Source organism: Ciconia boyciana, chromosome 19, assembly GCF_034638445.1.
Source record: "Ciconia boyciana chromosome 19, ASM3463844v1, whole genome shotgun sequence".
Lineage (NCBI taxonomy): Eukaryota > Metazoa > Chordata > Aves > Ciconiiformes > Ciconiidae > Ciconia > Ciconia boyciana.
The window spans coordinates 1,421,133-1,435,800 of record NC_132952.1 but is presented as its reverse complement, the minus strand read 5'-3'; the positions used below and the strand labels follow the sequence as shown (position 1 = coordinate 1,435,800).

General features: G+C 62.3%; 3 protein-coding genes across 6 annotated transcripts; all 3 read right to left on the bottom strand.

The window, feature by feature from the left end:
- Positions 1–2,126: 2,126 nt before the first annotated feature.
- Positions 2,127–6,992, bottom strand: FBLIM1 (filamin binding LIM protein 1). The gene is made up of 9 exons (XM_072883955.1): positions 6,894–6,992; positions 5,506–5,836; positions 4,512–4,720; positions 4,014–4,147; positions 3,808–3,919; positions 3,546–3,715; positions 3,258–3,436; positions 3,036–3,153; positions 2,127–2,692 (listed from the first exon to the last, which is right to left on the bottom strand). Exons 2-9 carry the CDS (start codon positions 5,529–5,531, stop codon positions 2,579–2,581), a joined length of 1,062 nt encoding a protein of 353 aa, XP_072740056.1. The 5' UTR covers positions 5,532–5,836; positions 6,894–6,992; the 3' UTR covers positions 2,127–2,578.
- Positions 6,993–7,623: 631 nt separating this feature from the next.
- Positions 7,624–11,183, bottom strand: TMEM82 (transmembrane protein 82). Of its 2 annotated transcripts, XM_072883964.1 has the most exons (6): positions 11,049–11,183; positions 10,892–10,964; positions 10,460–10,634; positions 8,849–9,257; positions 8,434–8,621; positions 7,624–8,327 (listed from the first exon to the last, which is right to left on the bottom strand). In XM_072883964.1, the coding sequence occupies exons 1-6, from the start codon at positions 11,125–11,127 to the stop codon at positions 8,265–8,267; spliced, it is 987 nt and encodes a 328-aa protein (XP_072740065.1). In that variant the 5' UTR covers positions 11,128–11,183; the 3' UTR covers positions 7,624–8,264. The 2 variants fall into 2 exon arrangements, with proteins under 2 accessions (XP_072740065.1, XP_072740064.1); XM_072883963.1 differs by lacking the exons at positions 10,892–10,964; positions 11,049–11,183 and having other exon boundaries at positions 8,849–10,340; positions 10,460–10,593.
- Positions 11,090–13,843, bottom strand: SLC25A34 (solute carrier family 25 member 34). Of its 3 annotated transcripts, none has more exons than XM_072883954.1 (5): positions 13,133–13,843; positions 12,534–12,599; positions 12,033–12,185; positions 11,809–11,943; positions 11,090–11,276 (listed from the first exon to the last, which is right to left on the bottom strand). In XM_072883954.1, the coding sequence occupies exons 1-5, from the start codon at positions 13,721–13,723 to the stop codon at positions 11,247–11,249; spliced, it is 975 nt and encodes a 324-aa protein (XP_072740055.1). In that variant the 5' UTR covers positions 13,724–13,843; the 3' UTR covers positions 11,090–11,246. The 3 variants fall into 3 exon arrangements, with proteins under 3 accessions (XP_072740055.1, XP_072740054.1, XP_072740053.1); XM_072883953.1 differs by lacking the exon at positions 11,090–11,276 and adding an exon at positions 11,288–11,737; XM_072883952.1 differs by lacking the exon at positions 11,090–11,276 and adding an exon at positions 11,288–11,718.
- Between the last annotated feature and the right edge of the window lie 825 nt (positions 13,844–14,668).

Genomic DNA, 14,668 nt, shown 5'->3' with positions numbered 1-14,668 from the left:
ATTTGGAGGCGTACGATCCTCTTTGCTGTTTTGCACCACTGCTGGACGGAGACGAGAGACCTTGAGCGGATTTTATGGCTGGGTGGTCTTGGGGGGGCTCTGCAAAGCTTCATATTGCTCCATGCATTATTTGTATTTATTTTATTTTTGCTAGCAGGCCTGGGCACTTGCAAAAGTACTTGCAACAGGGGGAGGAGCCCAAGGACAGGCTGAGCTGTCGCAGCCGACACGGGCTTGCTCAGCAGCAGGATGGGACCCAGTTCCCGCAGCCCCACCCCTGCAAAATCTCCTCCACAGGGCTCAGCCGACACTGGAAATTCCTCGAGATCCTCCTGGGGGAAAACGTGGGGCTGTGCTTTTCAGACTTAGCGACGCTCCCTGTGCCTTGGCTCATAACACTTCTCCCCTTATCCAAGAAGAAAAGGGCTTAAATTAGCCTTTTCTCCTCTTACCTCCGTGTCCATCCATCCCTGTCCCTTGTCATCCTCTGCTCCTGAAAAAAATATGCCAAATCTGACCACTTCTGCATCTCTTTGTTGGGTCGCCAAACTCTCCAGCTGTGCCTTGCCCTTCTCCTCACCCTTCAGCATCTTCTCCAAGGCTTCATGTTGATAAAAACCTTTCCCTGCCTGCCTCCAGCCAAAAATCACCGCAGTCCTGGTGCCAACAGCCCCTCCTGACTTGCTCTGTGGGGGAAATACTCGACCCCTTCCCACCGTTAGCTCTGCAGAGGGGTAGCATAGCTTGCTGACACCCAAGGGTGCTGTGCAGAGGGTTTAAGCCAGCGTGCAACAACACATCCAAAACACCGCTCAGCATTGGTGTTTCCATCCTCCCTGAAAACCTCACTTGGAAAAATACCCGTATTGCCAAAACACGGGCAACCCTTTGCTCTCTGGGGCTTCCTTCCCCGCTCTCTTTGGCCATCGCCAAGTCTGTCCACATCTTTTTACTTTTTTAGCATCATTTTGGTGCCTGGTTTTCTCCACAGGGCGAGAGGCTTTAGAAAGTGAGAGCTGACTTCGAGCATGGGACTTCCCCAGTGTGAGACACAGGGGCGTGTGGCGTCCCCACCCAGCTGGACCCAAAGCCACCTACTTACCTGACCGGGACAGACTGCAACTTTACATTAACATCCTATTTATAAATAAGTTTATAGCAAGTTATGACCTGATTGATGGGCTGTAGACACACATTATGAACGTTGAGTAACAGGCTTTGTAGATGGGGAGAGTCGGCAGGAAATAGTTGCGGGGTTGGTGTGATTAATCAGCGAGCCCGCCGGAGTCTGGTGCATACATTAACCATACATTAACCCTTTCATTCATCAATACAGCACACACTGGAGAGACATACAATGTGACCTAGAAGCGTATGGCTGCTGGTTTGGTGGTTGGTTTTTTTTTTTTAGCAGCTCCCTTTTTTCATCAGGAAAGCATTAAACATCATCTCAGATACTCTTGCTATTTTCTGCTCTCGATTTGTGGCTTTTAAAGCACTTTCGGTTAAAAAGAAAACCCCTCTTTCTCCGTCTGGTTTGCAACGCCCTCACAAACAAAACCACTAAGCACCGGTGACATTGGTTGCACAGATGTTGGGCACGCAGAGAAATGGTCTAATTTCTGCTGCTTTGGGGCTTGGACCGAGAGAAGATCAAAAAGCTTCTGATGGCGGAGTGATATTATCTTGGACAACATGCAGAAATGGGGCTATCCGTCCTTCCCGGTATCCTGGCGCTGTCGGATATAGGAGAGACGGCATTTAGCTGGAGTTTTTCTGCTTGATGGAGGAATTTGTGCTCTGGCTGCCCTCTGCCGGCTCCGGGACTTGGCTGAGATGGAGCCCCGGCAGCAAAGGCTGTCCGCAAAAAAACCCACCACCAAACACCCTTTCATCAACACCACGGCACATCGCAAAATCCCCAATCCGGCCCCAAGAAACGACCCTCAGCTCTCCCCCAGGCAACAGCGGCATCTGCCAAATCACTGCACCCCAAAAATCAGCCGTGTTATCGCCCCGAGCGACCCGACTCTTGCCACGCCTATAAAACCTAAAAAGTGGCTTTTTTTTCTTATTTTTAAACTTGCATTTTATGGGTTTGGAATACAGGGCGGATGAAAGAAACGAGGGTTTTTAAACTCGGGGTTTTATTTAACTGTGAGTAACTAAATCAGTGCCTGCTCTCTGCATCGCCACAGAGAGAAATGTTTAAGTGAAACCCCAAGGAAGCTCAAGAAGAAAGAAAAAACACCCAAGGAAACCAAACCGGCTTTGGAAAAGGAGTTTAAAAAAAGAAATAAGTGACCGAAACCTCAGCTCCTCCACCACCACTGCTCTGCCAGGGCTTTTTATGTTCATAACGAGTGCAGAGCCATGCTGGGCTTGGCTACATCTGCGCTTCTCTGCCTGCCCAGCCTGGCGGGATGGGGGCCGGGTACATTTTGGTGACAAAAACTCCGATCCTGCAGCTATTTGGGGGTGCAGTGGGCACCTGGGACTGGCCGCGGGGTGCATCCCGGTGGGTGCACCCTCTTTTTGGTGTCCGGCGCTGGAAGACGGAGGTCGGAGCCATGGGTTTTTAGCAGGACGACTCGTTTCGCCAGCGGATGTGGCAGGACTTGCAGAGGAGGTGGTCGTCCAGGGGGTAGCACCCGTTCTCTGTTGGCTCTGGCGACAGGGGCATCCTGCAGCTCTGGGGACAAGAGGAGAAAGGGAGGCCATGTTTTAGGGGTCCTCATGCTGCATTGCACTTGAGACACTGTGCCATTGCATCCCATCTTTCCTGCAAAACCCACCAGCGCTTGGAAAAAGTGACAAACGACATGAAAAGTGTGAAAAGCTGAAGCTCTCCTCGCTGAACACATCGTCCTTTTCACCTGATGTATTTCTTTTCCCCCCTCTCTGCCGCTTGCAAGATAAACTGGTGGCTAAAAAATAACCCCGGGTGCTGCAAGCCCTGTGGCCGTGCTTTGCAAAGGCTCAGTGCCAAACCCCTCAGCTTTTGGGGGACACCCCCAGCCCCGTCGGGGCCGTACCTCACAGCGGTAGCAGCTCTCATGGAAACTGCGTCCTAGGCACTCGATCTTGTAGGTGTCCTTGTCCTCATGGGGGACGATGGGGTGCTTGCAGGCGCTGCAAACCACGGCGTATTTCCTGATGGGAGCAAACCAAGGTGGCATGAGCCCTATGGGGTGACAGGGGATGAGCCGAACCCCCCCCAGTGTGGGGAATGCTCCCCTCTTTCTGTGCTCCCCAACCTGTAAAAGTCGGCCACACAGTACACCTCGTCCTGCTCGTCCACAGCGAAGCTCTCGGTGCCGATGGCCCGGCCACAGGCGGTGCAGGAGAAGCAGCCGGGGTGGTAGCCCTTGCCCAGGGCACGGACGATGTGCTCCATGATCAGCCCCTGGCACTTAGCGCATTTCTCCAGCGTGGCCTGGGGTTTGGGGGGGACACACGCCGTGAAATGCCAGCTCCCCGCCAAGGGAATGCATCTCCTGCCACCCCCCCGGGGGCGCTGGTTGTCCCCGAGGGAGGACGGGTACCTGGTAGCAGGCGTCGCACATGGGGCGCCCATCTTTTTGGTAGTAGCGCTGGCCGGCCAGGAGCCGGTGGCAGGTCCGGCAGGTGAAGCAGTCGGCGTGGTACTGCTTCCGCATTGCCTCCACCGTCAGCTCCCGGGGCCCCACCGCTTTATGGCAGAAGGCACAGATGTCTGCGGGAAGAAGGGAAAAGGGTTCAGTGCTGCGTGCCTCAGTTTCCCCAACTCGGGATGAGCCCACACTGTGCAGCTGGGTCCCCCCTTACCTCTGGAGCCATCCCTCTCCGGGTACCCGTTCGCATCCTGCCACTGCAGCTTGCCTGCTTGCTCCGGGCAAAATTTGGGCGGCCTCAATTCGGCAGGGAAGGCGGAAGGGGCCTGGTGAGCAGGGGAAGGCGAAGCCACGTTATGTTTATGGTCTTGCAGGTGGGGAAACTGAAGCACTGGGGCGACTGCACCCCATCGTCCTCACCTGAAGGGTGGTGGGTGCCGCCAGGTCCAGTTGCTGCAGCGCCGGACCCAGCGCCTCCGCGGTCAAGGGCTGGGGTGCTTCGGAGAGGACGAGGACCGGCGGGGACGAAGGCACGGGGGCCGCTGGGCGGGTTTCTGTGGCGAAAGCCAGACACGGTGGGTTTAGGGGGGCAAAAACATCCAATAACACCACGTCGCGATAACGCCCCGACAGCTTTGCAGCGGCGCTCGCCGACCTGCCCCAAAAGCAAACTCCATCCCGGCCGGAGGAGACGAACAGTGCTGATAAGGGCCCGGCGATTCAGAGCAAACACAGCCCTTCCCCGGCAGCCGGATCCGTCCCGGGATGGGTGCAGGGATTTGGGGAATAATCCCCCAAAAAACCCCCACATCCCCTCCTGCCTGCAGGCGCATCCTTTAGCAAAGCATCTCCGCAGCATCCTCGGCACCATCATCATCCTCCCGGCACCGCTCGCAGCCCCCCGCGAACACCCCTCACCTCCGTTGGGCAACGCGAGGGGCCGCAGCGGTGGGGTCTGGGGGCGACGGGTGCCCGGGACCTCGGCACCATCCGGCCGCGTCTCCCTTTGGGTTTTCTCCTTGGTGGCCACCTCCCTCTGCGGCGGCACCAGGGTGATGAAGATGGACGAAGCGATCCTCTTCTCCGCCTTCCCCGGCAGCATCGCGGAAGCCACGGAAGGACTGGACCTGGGTTCAATTTTGGGGCAAATAAGATAAAAGGGAGCAAAACCCGCGGGGGCACCGGCAGCTCCCGCAGCTGCGCCGCCCTTCGGCCTCAACCCGCCTCCCTCCTCGCCCTCCCGGAAAGGGAGAAGGAACGAGCGTCCCCGTCCCACGTCACGGCAATAAATGGTCTCGTGTCTGGGAGGACACAGGGTAAAGGGTCTCGGTGAAGCAGCATCTGAAACCGCCCATTTTCATGCCTCTGTGGCCAAACCCTGCCCTTTTGTAAGCATTTTAACCCCCTTTATTTCCTCTTATTGCCCCCACCTGGGATTAAACTCCCTGTGGGCCGCAGGAAAAGCCCACCTTTCCTCTTAAAAATGGGGTTGCCATAGGATCTGCTTTTGCAAACCCTGTTTTGGGGTGTTTCTAGGTCCCCTGGCTCCCCATTCCCTCCCCACTTACCCCCATTTCCCTGCTAATCACTTCCAGCTCAGGGCATCCCCCCCTTTATTTTTGCAGATGGGGAAACCGAGGCGCGACGCCGTGAATCGCCGCGTCCCCGTCACCAAAACGGCCCCCAAGCATCGCCCAGCGGCGCAGGCAGGATGCGCCCGACCCTGATAAACCCCGCTCGGGAAGGAAAAGGGCTGTTTATTCAGCTTCCCAACGGGAAAAGCAGCTGGAGCGAAGCTTCCCCTTCCCAAACGGGATGGTCTGGGGCGGGGGGAACCCCGAGGCTTTAGCCGGGGCGCTGCGCCGGTGAAGCAGGCTTCGTCCCGGAGATGAATCAGTGGCCTAAAAAATACCTGTGTGATGAGTTGCCTGGTCTCATGCCCCAGCACGGGGCAGCTCCGCTCCCCCAAAATCCCACTCACAGACGTCGGTGCATCCTTCTGGGGGGCGGACGGCCCCCCCCGTGGCGAGGGAAAAGCTTCGGGACGGGCACACCGGTGACTTCAGCCGCTGACTCAAGCAGAGGAAGGGATTAAAAAGAAAAAAAACCCCGAGCGGCTTCGCTCCCTCCTTCCCTCCCTCCCCGCCGGCGAAACCCCAAACGGGCTCCGGCGCTGCCAGCCTTCGCCCGGCCGCTCAAATCCTCGCCCGCGGGAGCTGCTGGTTTTCCTCCTGCCCGCCGAGCTGCAGAAAATAGGGGGGAAAAAAGTAATAATCATAAAAAAACAACCCGAAAAAGAAAAAAAATCTCCGGGGCTAATGGGAACCATGTGCTCGTCGCATTCCTCTTTGTGCCGGGGCTGACGGGATCCGGACAGCCCCATCGTGGCACCCCCCGGGTCCCCCCCAGCCGGGGGCCGTTGGGGTGGTCAAGGCTCAGGGTGCATTCATGGGGTTCACCCTCCCCCTTTTTTATGGGGTCGCCCCCCCCGGGTAGCTCCATCCCGTTTCGGGATGGCCAAGGCCACGCTGGGAAGGGGCCCCCCGGTTTGCTGCGAGTGTCGCCCCCTGAAATCTCCGGGGTGGGAGCCCAGGTGGGACCGGCAGGGACGGGGCCACTTATGGGGCACCCCCCATGCCCCCCAAAATTGGGATGGGACATGGCCCTCCTACAACTGTCCCCCACCTCTGTCCCCAACCCTGGGCACCTCTTGGAGAGCACTTGGAGGATGCCCACGAGAGAAGGGCCAGAGTGGGGGGACACAGCCCTCGGTGTCCCCTTGTCCCCTCCCCAAGTGGCCTTGCTGTCCCCTTGTCCCTTACCCGGGGGGTGGCTTTGCAGCCCCCCACAATCCCCTCTCCCCCACCGGGTAGCCCCACAGCCCCCTGTACCCTACCTGGGGGTGCCCCTGTCCCCTGAGTGGCGGTGGCCCCACCGTGCCCCCCCAACCTGGGAGGCCCCCCGTTCCCTACCTGGGAGTGTCCCCAATCCCATACCTGGGGGTGTCCCCTGTCCCATACCTGGGGGTGGCTCTTGGTCCCCTTGTCCCGTCCCAGGACGGCTCTGCGGTCCTTATCCCATTACCTGGGGGGTCCCGTGTCCCATCTTGGGGTGTCCTCTGCCCCCTACCTGGGGGTGTCCCCAGTCCCATATCTGAGGTGTCCCCTACCTGGGGGGGGTCCTACCTTGGGGGGGGGCAGGGGTGTCCCCTTCCGGGGGTCGCCTGCCCGGGGATGGCCCTGCAGCCCCGCCTGCCCCTCGGGGGGTGGCCCCGTCCCTGTCCCCGTCCCTGTCCCCTACCTGGGGAGCCGGTGCGGGTCCCTCCGTGCGCTCCGCGGGCGCGCCCTGCCCGGCGCGGCGGGGGCAGCGGGGAGGCAGAGCCGCCCGGCATCACCGCCCCTTCCTCCCCCCTCCTCCTCCTCCTCCTCCTCCCTTCCTCCTCCCCCCTGCCTGCCCCACGGCCCCGGGCAGAGGGGGACGGGGGAACACATATCCTTAGGGTGCCCCATGCACCCTGGGGTGCCCCATAGGTCCTTAGGGTGACCTATAGGACATGGGGTGCCCCATATGTTCTCAGGGTGCCCTATGCACCCTGGGGTGCCCCGTGGGCCCCTCTGACAGCCCCATGCACCCCAGGGTGCTCCGTGGGACCTCAGGGTGCCTCATGGACCCAAGGGTGTCCTCCGAGCCCTCTGGCTGCCCCACGCACCCCGGGGTGGCCCACGGCCACTCGGGTGCCCCCATGTGCTCTGGGATGACCTATGCCCCCACCCCCCCACACGTTGTCCCATGGACCCCCCCCAATTGCCCCAGGCACCCTCAGGGTGCCCTGTACAGCCCCGGATGCCCCAACACCCCTAGGTTGCCCCATGTGCCTGGAAGTTGCCCCATGTACCACCCCATACACCCCCCAGGATGCCCATGTGCCCCTATACAGCCCCAGGTGGCCCCCTATGCCCCCATATACCCCCAGGATGCCCCATACTGCCCCAGCCCCTCTCCTGCTCCCCCCACAGGGCTGGGGGTTCTTGCCCAGGGAAGCAGCCGCTGCCGGGGCCTCCTTCCCTCTCCCGATCCTGCACCCCCGCTGCGGCGGCCCTGGTGCCCCATGGCACGGCACGGCACGGCACGGCCGGCTGCAGCCAGGTGGGGAAACTGAGGCATGGGGGCACCTCTCAGCCGGAGGGTCACCCCCTCCGTGCCTCAGTTCCCCTTCCAGGGGAGGAACCACACCACCCACCTCTTCCAAAAAGCTGCACCGCGGCCATCCCTGAGCCCCTCTCCAGCTCGCTCTACCCACGCATTTTGCTGGAAAAAACTTTTATTTTCTGAGATTTATAAGCCCCCGGAGGCCCCTGCACTGCAAGGGTGCGGCCCCGCAGCTGCGGAGGACAGGGACATCCATCAGCATCCCACATCCCCGGCGGGATGAGGGAGCAAACCCCCAGCACTGCTGCAGCCTTGCGGGGTCCCCCCAAAAACCAGGGGCCACGTGAGCATCCCCCCAACCTCCCCCACCCCGTGGGATGGGGTCGAGCACCTTCCGGGAGCCCTTCTTCCTTCGTCCCCATGGGGGATCTGCGACGGGGAGGATTTGGGGGGTGCCTGCTTTTCGGGGAGCTAGGCGAAGCCACCCTGAGTTTCTGATGCCTGGTTACATCCCGCGGCTTATCAGGATGCCTCCTCTGATCCTGATCCTGACCCCCTATCCAACCGAGACTGCTGGGTGAAATCCTATGGGAGATGGAAGAAGAGAAGCAGAAAGGCCTCTCATCGTGGCCTCAGGGCTGCCGCCAGCCCCTCACCCCAGCATCATGGCGGGGAGGTGACCCCATCTCACCTGCCGCCGGCACGCCTCCAGCATGATGCCAGCGTGCAGCAGGCACCAGAGCTCTCCCAGCAGCGAGATAAGGATGTGGAGGATGTCGGTCCAACGGCCGACGGTGAGGAGGAGGATGAAGAGGCCGCCCATCCGTACCAGCACCGTCTGGTAAACCGCCCACCCGCCGGTGCTCTGCCGCAGCTCCTCTGCAAGGGACGCGGCGTTGGGGCGGCCACCGTGGGGGGAACCCTGTCCCCTCCCCAGCCCCACGACTGGGGGACGCCGTGCATTTCAGGGGTGCTACGGGGTGGCTTTGCATATACCCCCAGGATGCCCCACGTGTCCCCATACAGCCCCAGGATGCCCCATACTGGGACATACCCCCCTCACCCCCCCAGAAAACCCATAACTGAGGGTTTGGTCCCCTTCTCACCTTGCATGTAGATGACCAGCAGCGTGTAGCAGATGGTGAGTGGTGTCCAGAAGCGGACGGCCTCCGCCGTGGAGAGGAAATCCCGGTTGATGAGCGCCACGGCAGCCAGGTCAGCCACGGCGAAGGTGATGGCCAAAGCGTTCCGGAGCAGCCGGGGGATGCCGTGACCGGCGGCGAGGAGGAGGATGCAGATGCCGCAGTAACGTCCTCGGCTGTGCAGCTCGTAGAGGGTGCAGACGTGACGAGCCAGGCGCCGGGCGTAGGTGGCCAGCAGCCCCGCCAGCCCCGCCGCCAGCCCCAGGTTGCAGGTCCCGTGGGGAGCCCCTTCCAGCAAGAAGCTGAGGCCGCAGGACACCCCGCAGCCCAGCGAGTACTGGCACAGCAGGTAGAGCTGGCTGCTGTGGGCGCCCTGCAAGAGCAGGACGGCCCCGTCAGCCTCTGCGGAGGTTGCAAAGCAGAGAGGGGATGCACGGCTGCCAAGCGATGCACGGCTTCCTCCATGCTGCAGCCTCCCTGCAAACTCCACAGGTGTTGCAAGCAGCAAGGGGATGCGCAGTGGCAAAGCAATGCATGGCTTCCTCCACGCTGCACCCCCACGGGTGCTGCAAGCAGCAAGGGGCTGCACGGTTGCAAAGGCATGCATGCATGCAAAGACACGCATGGTTTTCTCCATGCCAGCCATCCTCATCTACCCTGCAGAGGTTGCAAAGAAGCAAGAAGATGCATTGCCTCCTCCATGCCATGGCTCCCATATGCCCCGCAAGCGCTGTGGGCAGCAGGGGGATGCATTATTTCGGGCATGCCACAGCCCTCATCCTCCCTGCAGGTGTTGCAAAGCTGCAAAGGGATGCATGACTGCAAAGCAATGAACGGTTTTCTCCATGCTGCAGCCCCCCGTAACCCTGCAGGTGTTGCATGCAGCAAGAGAATGCACGGTTGCAAAGCCAGGCATGGTCTTCTCCATGCTGTCTCCCCTGTCCTCCCCACGGGTGTTGCAAGCAGCACGGGGATGCACGCATGCAAAGCCACACATGGTTTTCTCCATGCTAGCCATCCTCATCCTCCCCACAGAGGTTGCGAAGCAGCAGCATGCACAGGCTCCTCCATGCCGTGGCTCTCATATGCCCCACGGGTGCTGCAAGCAGCAGGAAGATGCATTATTTTGGGCATGCCACAGCCCTCATCCTCCCTGCAGAGTTTGCAAAGCCACGCGCTGTCTTCTCCATGCCGCCTCCCCTGTCCTCCCCACGGGTGTTGCAAAGCAGCGAGAGGATGCACGGCTGCAAAGCCATGCATGGTTTTCTCCATGCCAGCCACCCCCATCCTCCCCACAGAGGCTGCAAAGCAGCAAGGGGATGCATAACGTCCCCCGTGCCACAGCCCCTGTGCTCCCCACGGGTGTTGCAAAGCAGCACGGGGATGCGCGGCTGGCAAAGCGATGCATGGTCTCCTCCATGCCACAGCCGCTAAAGCCCCCGTAGTTGTTGCAAATCTGCAAGGGATGCACGGTTGCAAAGCAATCCCCTTGCAAATCTGCAAGGGATGCACCGTTTCACGGCTCCCTCCACACCACCTCCCCACCGTGCCTCAGTTTCCCCCGTCCCATCTCACCTTGCCGAGGGAGAGGAAGGTGGAGACGGCGCGCAGGGAGAACTCCAGCACCACCAGCGCGGCCACACGGGAGCCCACCAGCGCCAGCACGCCCATCAGCACCGCCACGTGCAGCAGCTCCAGCACCCGCCGCTGCGCCCGGATCGCCTCCTTCTCCACCTGCCTCTCCGCGTTGCTGGGGACAGCGAGGGGGACGCTGAGCCGGGCTGGATGTCCCCTTCCTCCTCCGCCACCCCAAAATGGGGTGACAGCCTCGGAGACCTCCCCTGTGCTTTGCAGCAGGGAGAGGAGGGTGCAGCCCCTGCCCTGCTCAGGCCACCACCAGCACCCATGGGTGCTGAGAGCCACCCCCCCGATAGCGGATCCCAAAAGCAGATCCCAAAAGCGGCTCTCCAGAACAAATCCCCCAGGGAGAAGAAGAGCCGTGCTTACTTCAGGCACTGGATGTAGAGATAAACCTTCAGGAGGCTGCAGAGCACCGAGACGGCGCAGGCACCCACCAACCCTGCAGGGAAAAGGCAGCAGCGGGTCACCGACGTCCCTCAGGATGTCCCCAAGCCGTTCCCATGCCACCCCCGAGGGCTCTCACCTTGCAGGAGCGTGTCCAGCAGCGCCCAGCCCCACGCCAGCCCGGGCAACGCTGGCAGCCAGGACCCCAGAGAAAACATGTTCGGCGGAGAGGAGCCACGGCGTAGCCAGGCCCCGGCTCCAAGGTCCACGGGGTGGAGGCTGGGAGCGGCCCCCCGGCTAGTAAATCATTGCTGGGGCAAGCGAGGGCAGCTGGAGCTCAGCTGCTCCGGCCAGGGCTCCAGCTGCCCTGCGGAGGGGAAAATTAGGGTGGCGAGAGGGATGCAGTGATGGGATGCACATGGCAGGGCTCAGGGACCACCAGCATCTTTAATCCCCCCCGCCCTGGCATCGCCGTTATCCTCTCCAGCCCGATGCATCGCAGTGTTTCAGGTCCTGGCTTTGCAGGGCAGCACCCCCACCCTTTGCACCACCCCAAAGGCCCCAAAACGACGCCAAAAATAGAAAAACCCCTTTATTAATGGCTGCGGCGGGGCCGGGAGCCCGTCCTAGGGCCCTGGGGGCTGCTGGTGCTGCACCATCTTCCTGAGCTCATCCCAAAAGAAGAGGCTGAGGACGGTGTGGGGGCCGAGGCGGAGGTAGACGGCGCCGATGCCCTTGTACAAGCCCAGCAGCCCCTCTTTGCTGGAGATTTGCAGGATGCAATCCAAAAAACCCCGGTAGAGCTTGCCCTGGGGAGAGAGGAGCCGGCTGCGCACCCTTGCCGGACGCAATCCTGGGAAAAGCCGTGCGTCCCCCCGTCTTTTGCCGAATGGCCTTACTGTGCCGTCGGCGTCCACCGGCTGATTGTAGAGACGGGTGCTGACCACGTCGAAGGGCGTCATCGTCACCGCCACGGCCACGCCGCTCACCATGCCCCCCGCCAGCACTGCGGCCCAGCTGCCCTCCCCGAACCACTGTGGGAAGCGCCCGATGTCAGCTCTTCCCCAAAAACAGGGGAGAGGGGGGCCGGCAGCGGCCGGATCTGGCACCCGTTCCTCCTCACCTGGCGCTCGCAGACCCAGTCCTTGGCGGAGGCGAAGGTGGCGAGCTGCGCGGCCGAGCCCACCGCCACGCGGGGCACGGCGCCCGTCACCCCCCGCCACAGCCCCGCCACCCCGTGCTGCTTGTAGATGCTCTCGAAAGCCCCGGAGATGCTCTGGGGAAGAGAGGAAATTTGGGAAAAACGGGAACGGTGCATCCCACTCCAGCAGAATTGCCCACCCCGGCATGCAAAACCCTGTTGCTTGTTGGTGGCACGAAGCCACCGTGGCTCCAGCCAGGTGACACTGATCCTGAGGGGCGTCCGGATCCGGTGTCGCAGCTCCGCATCCCCGTCACCCCCTCCCCATCCTCGCGCCGTTATTTATAGCATCTATACGGGGCCGAGCTGCCAAACAGCAGCTTTAAATACTCGCTGGCCAAAATAGCGTTGTCCTCACTGGGTCCCGGCGCGTGCACGGCCAAGGTGCCACCGAATTGTGTGTGTGTCCCCAGCCCCGCTCACCTCGTGGTTGTGCTGGTGGCCCACGGCCACGGCCGCCAGCGTCTGGGCTTGGAGGTGGGTCTTGACCTGGGCGGGGGACACAACGCCGAGTGGTGAAACCCCCCCAAACCCCCACCGGGACGGGCTGTGGTTCCCCCCATCTCTTCTTAGCAGTTTTGGGGGGGGGTTGAGCCCCTCTGGCAGATGTGGGGTGCCCAGATGTGTTGCCAAGTGGCACCTCCAGACTTTGAACCCCATTTGCCCTTGCCCCGGGTCAAAGGGCCCCCACAAACGCTCACTGCAGCTCCCCCCCTTGAGCTCTGCACCCCCAAAAACAGGGGAGGCCCCCGAAAAGGGGGAAAACAGCCCCGATTTCCTTATGAGGGGGTTCTCTCCTCGGGTTTCTGGGGGGGAGGGGGGGAGAAAGGGGGAGCATGCACAAAGCAGCCCCACATTTTTGGGGGTGCAAAGCAAAGCAGGGGGAGAAGCGACGCACTGAGATGGTGTTTATAGGACGCAGCCAGCTCTGGGCTGGCCAAATCTTTTTGGGGGGGGGGGGGTGGCCCCCCAAAATCCCCCCCTCCCCGATGCGAGGGCTTCTGGGTCAGAGCGGCACTCACCAGGTACGCGGGGCTGCCCACGAAGGCTCCCACCGCCCCGGCCACGGCCCCGGCGGCCACGGTCCCGCCGGGATACCCCGTCCAGCCGGCGTCCTCGGCGCGGGAGTAGCAATAGAAGCGGACGCCGTTCATCAGCCCCTGGTAGAGGAGGCCGGCGGCCAGGCCCTTCTGCAGCCCCCGCAGCCCGTCGGCCCGGCACACGGCCCCCGCCGCCCGCAGCACCCCCCGGTAGGGCCGGGGGTAGGTCCCGGGGGGCTGCAGCTCGCCCTGCAGCTGCAGCCGCGTCTTGACCACCTCCAGCGGGTTGGTGAGCAGGCAGGCCAGGCACCCGGCCGCCGCTCCCAGCACCAGATCGGTCGCCGGCGGGACCCCCCCGCTCGGGGAGCCCGGTGCGACGCCGGCTCTGCTCTGGGGGGGGAAGGGGAGCTCTTGCAGGGAGGCGGGGGGCCCGGGGAAGGCTGCGAGGGCCCCGGGGCCCGCGGCCATGCAGCACCTGCCCGCGGGGCCGGCCCCGGGCTCCGCCTTCCCCCCCGCCGCGGGGAAAAACGAGGGGGGAGCCAGCGCCGGCCCCTGCAAGCCGCCCCCCGCCATGCGAAGCCGCCCCCCAATTTGGGAGGGGATATGGGGCAAAGGTCAGGCCCGGGGCTGCACGTGCGTCCGTGTGTCCCCCCCCCGGCAGCGGCAGGCGCCCGGCAGCCGAATCCCGGCCGGGCGTCCTCGCCTCACGTGACTTGGCGGCGCCCCTGCGCAAATCGGGGAAAAAAAGGGCCGTTTCTGCCAAAAAAAAAAAAAAAAGGCGCGGTAAAATTGAAATAAAATGTGAGGAAGGGGGGGGGGGCACACGCAGCCATCCGCCCCCCCCAGCCAGCTGGAGGAACCTGGGGGCTGGGGGATGAGGACTGGCCAACTCATTGCGCTTGTGGCTGCGGTTCGGGGGGCTGGGGGGGGGTCTCTCCCCCTTCTCCCCACGCCAGCCCATCTCAGGGATACCGAAGTGCTTTGAAATGGGGCAAAAAGCTGGGGGGGGGGGGGTGTCGCTGTCCATCCACATCTCCCCACCCTGTGGCTTCCTATTTTTAGGGCTCCGCGGTGACCCCCTTGGGACCCGGGCTGACACCACGGCGTAGCCGTGGCCGAGGCACTTCGGTGATTACCGGGAGCGGAGGGGAAAAAACCCCAAAGTCGTCCCCCCCACACTGGCTGCCCCATCCCCGATACCCCCCCCAAATCCCCCCCTTTGATCCCCAAAGGCGAGGGAGGGGGTGTGGGGAAGGCGGGTGCCGCTGGGGGCTGGCCCCAGGGCTGTTTATTCCTTGTCTAGACTGGGACTATCCCCCGGATCTAGGGATAAACAGGGCCAGAGCATTGGGACAGGTAATTCTCGGTTGAAGCCATGAACGTGCCCTGCTGCAGGGTTAATGCCGCTGGGGTTCAGCGAGGAGCCGGGGTGCACGTCCTCCCCCTTCTCTCCGGCCTAAATACCTCCTTCTCCCTGCCCCAAAGCCAAGCCGAGGCTCGAACACCACGGGGGGAGGA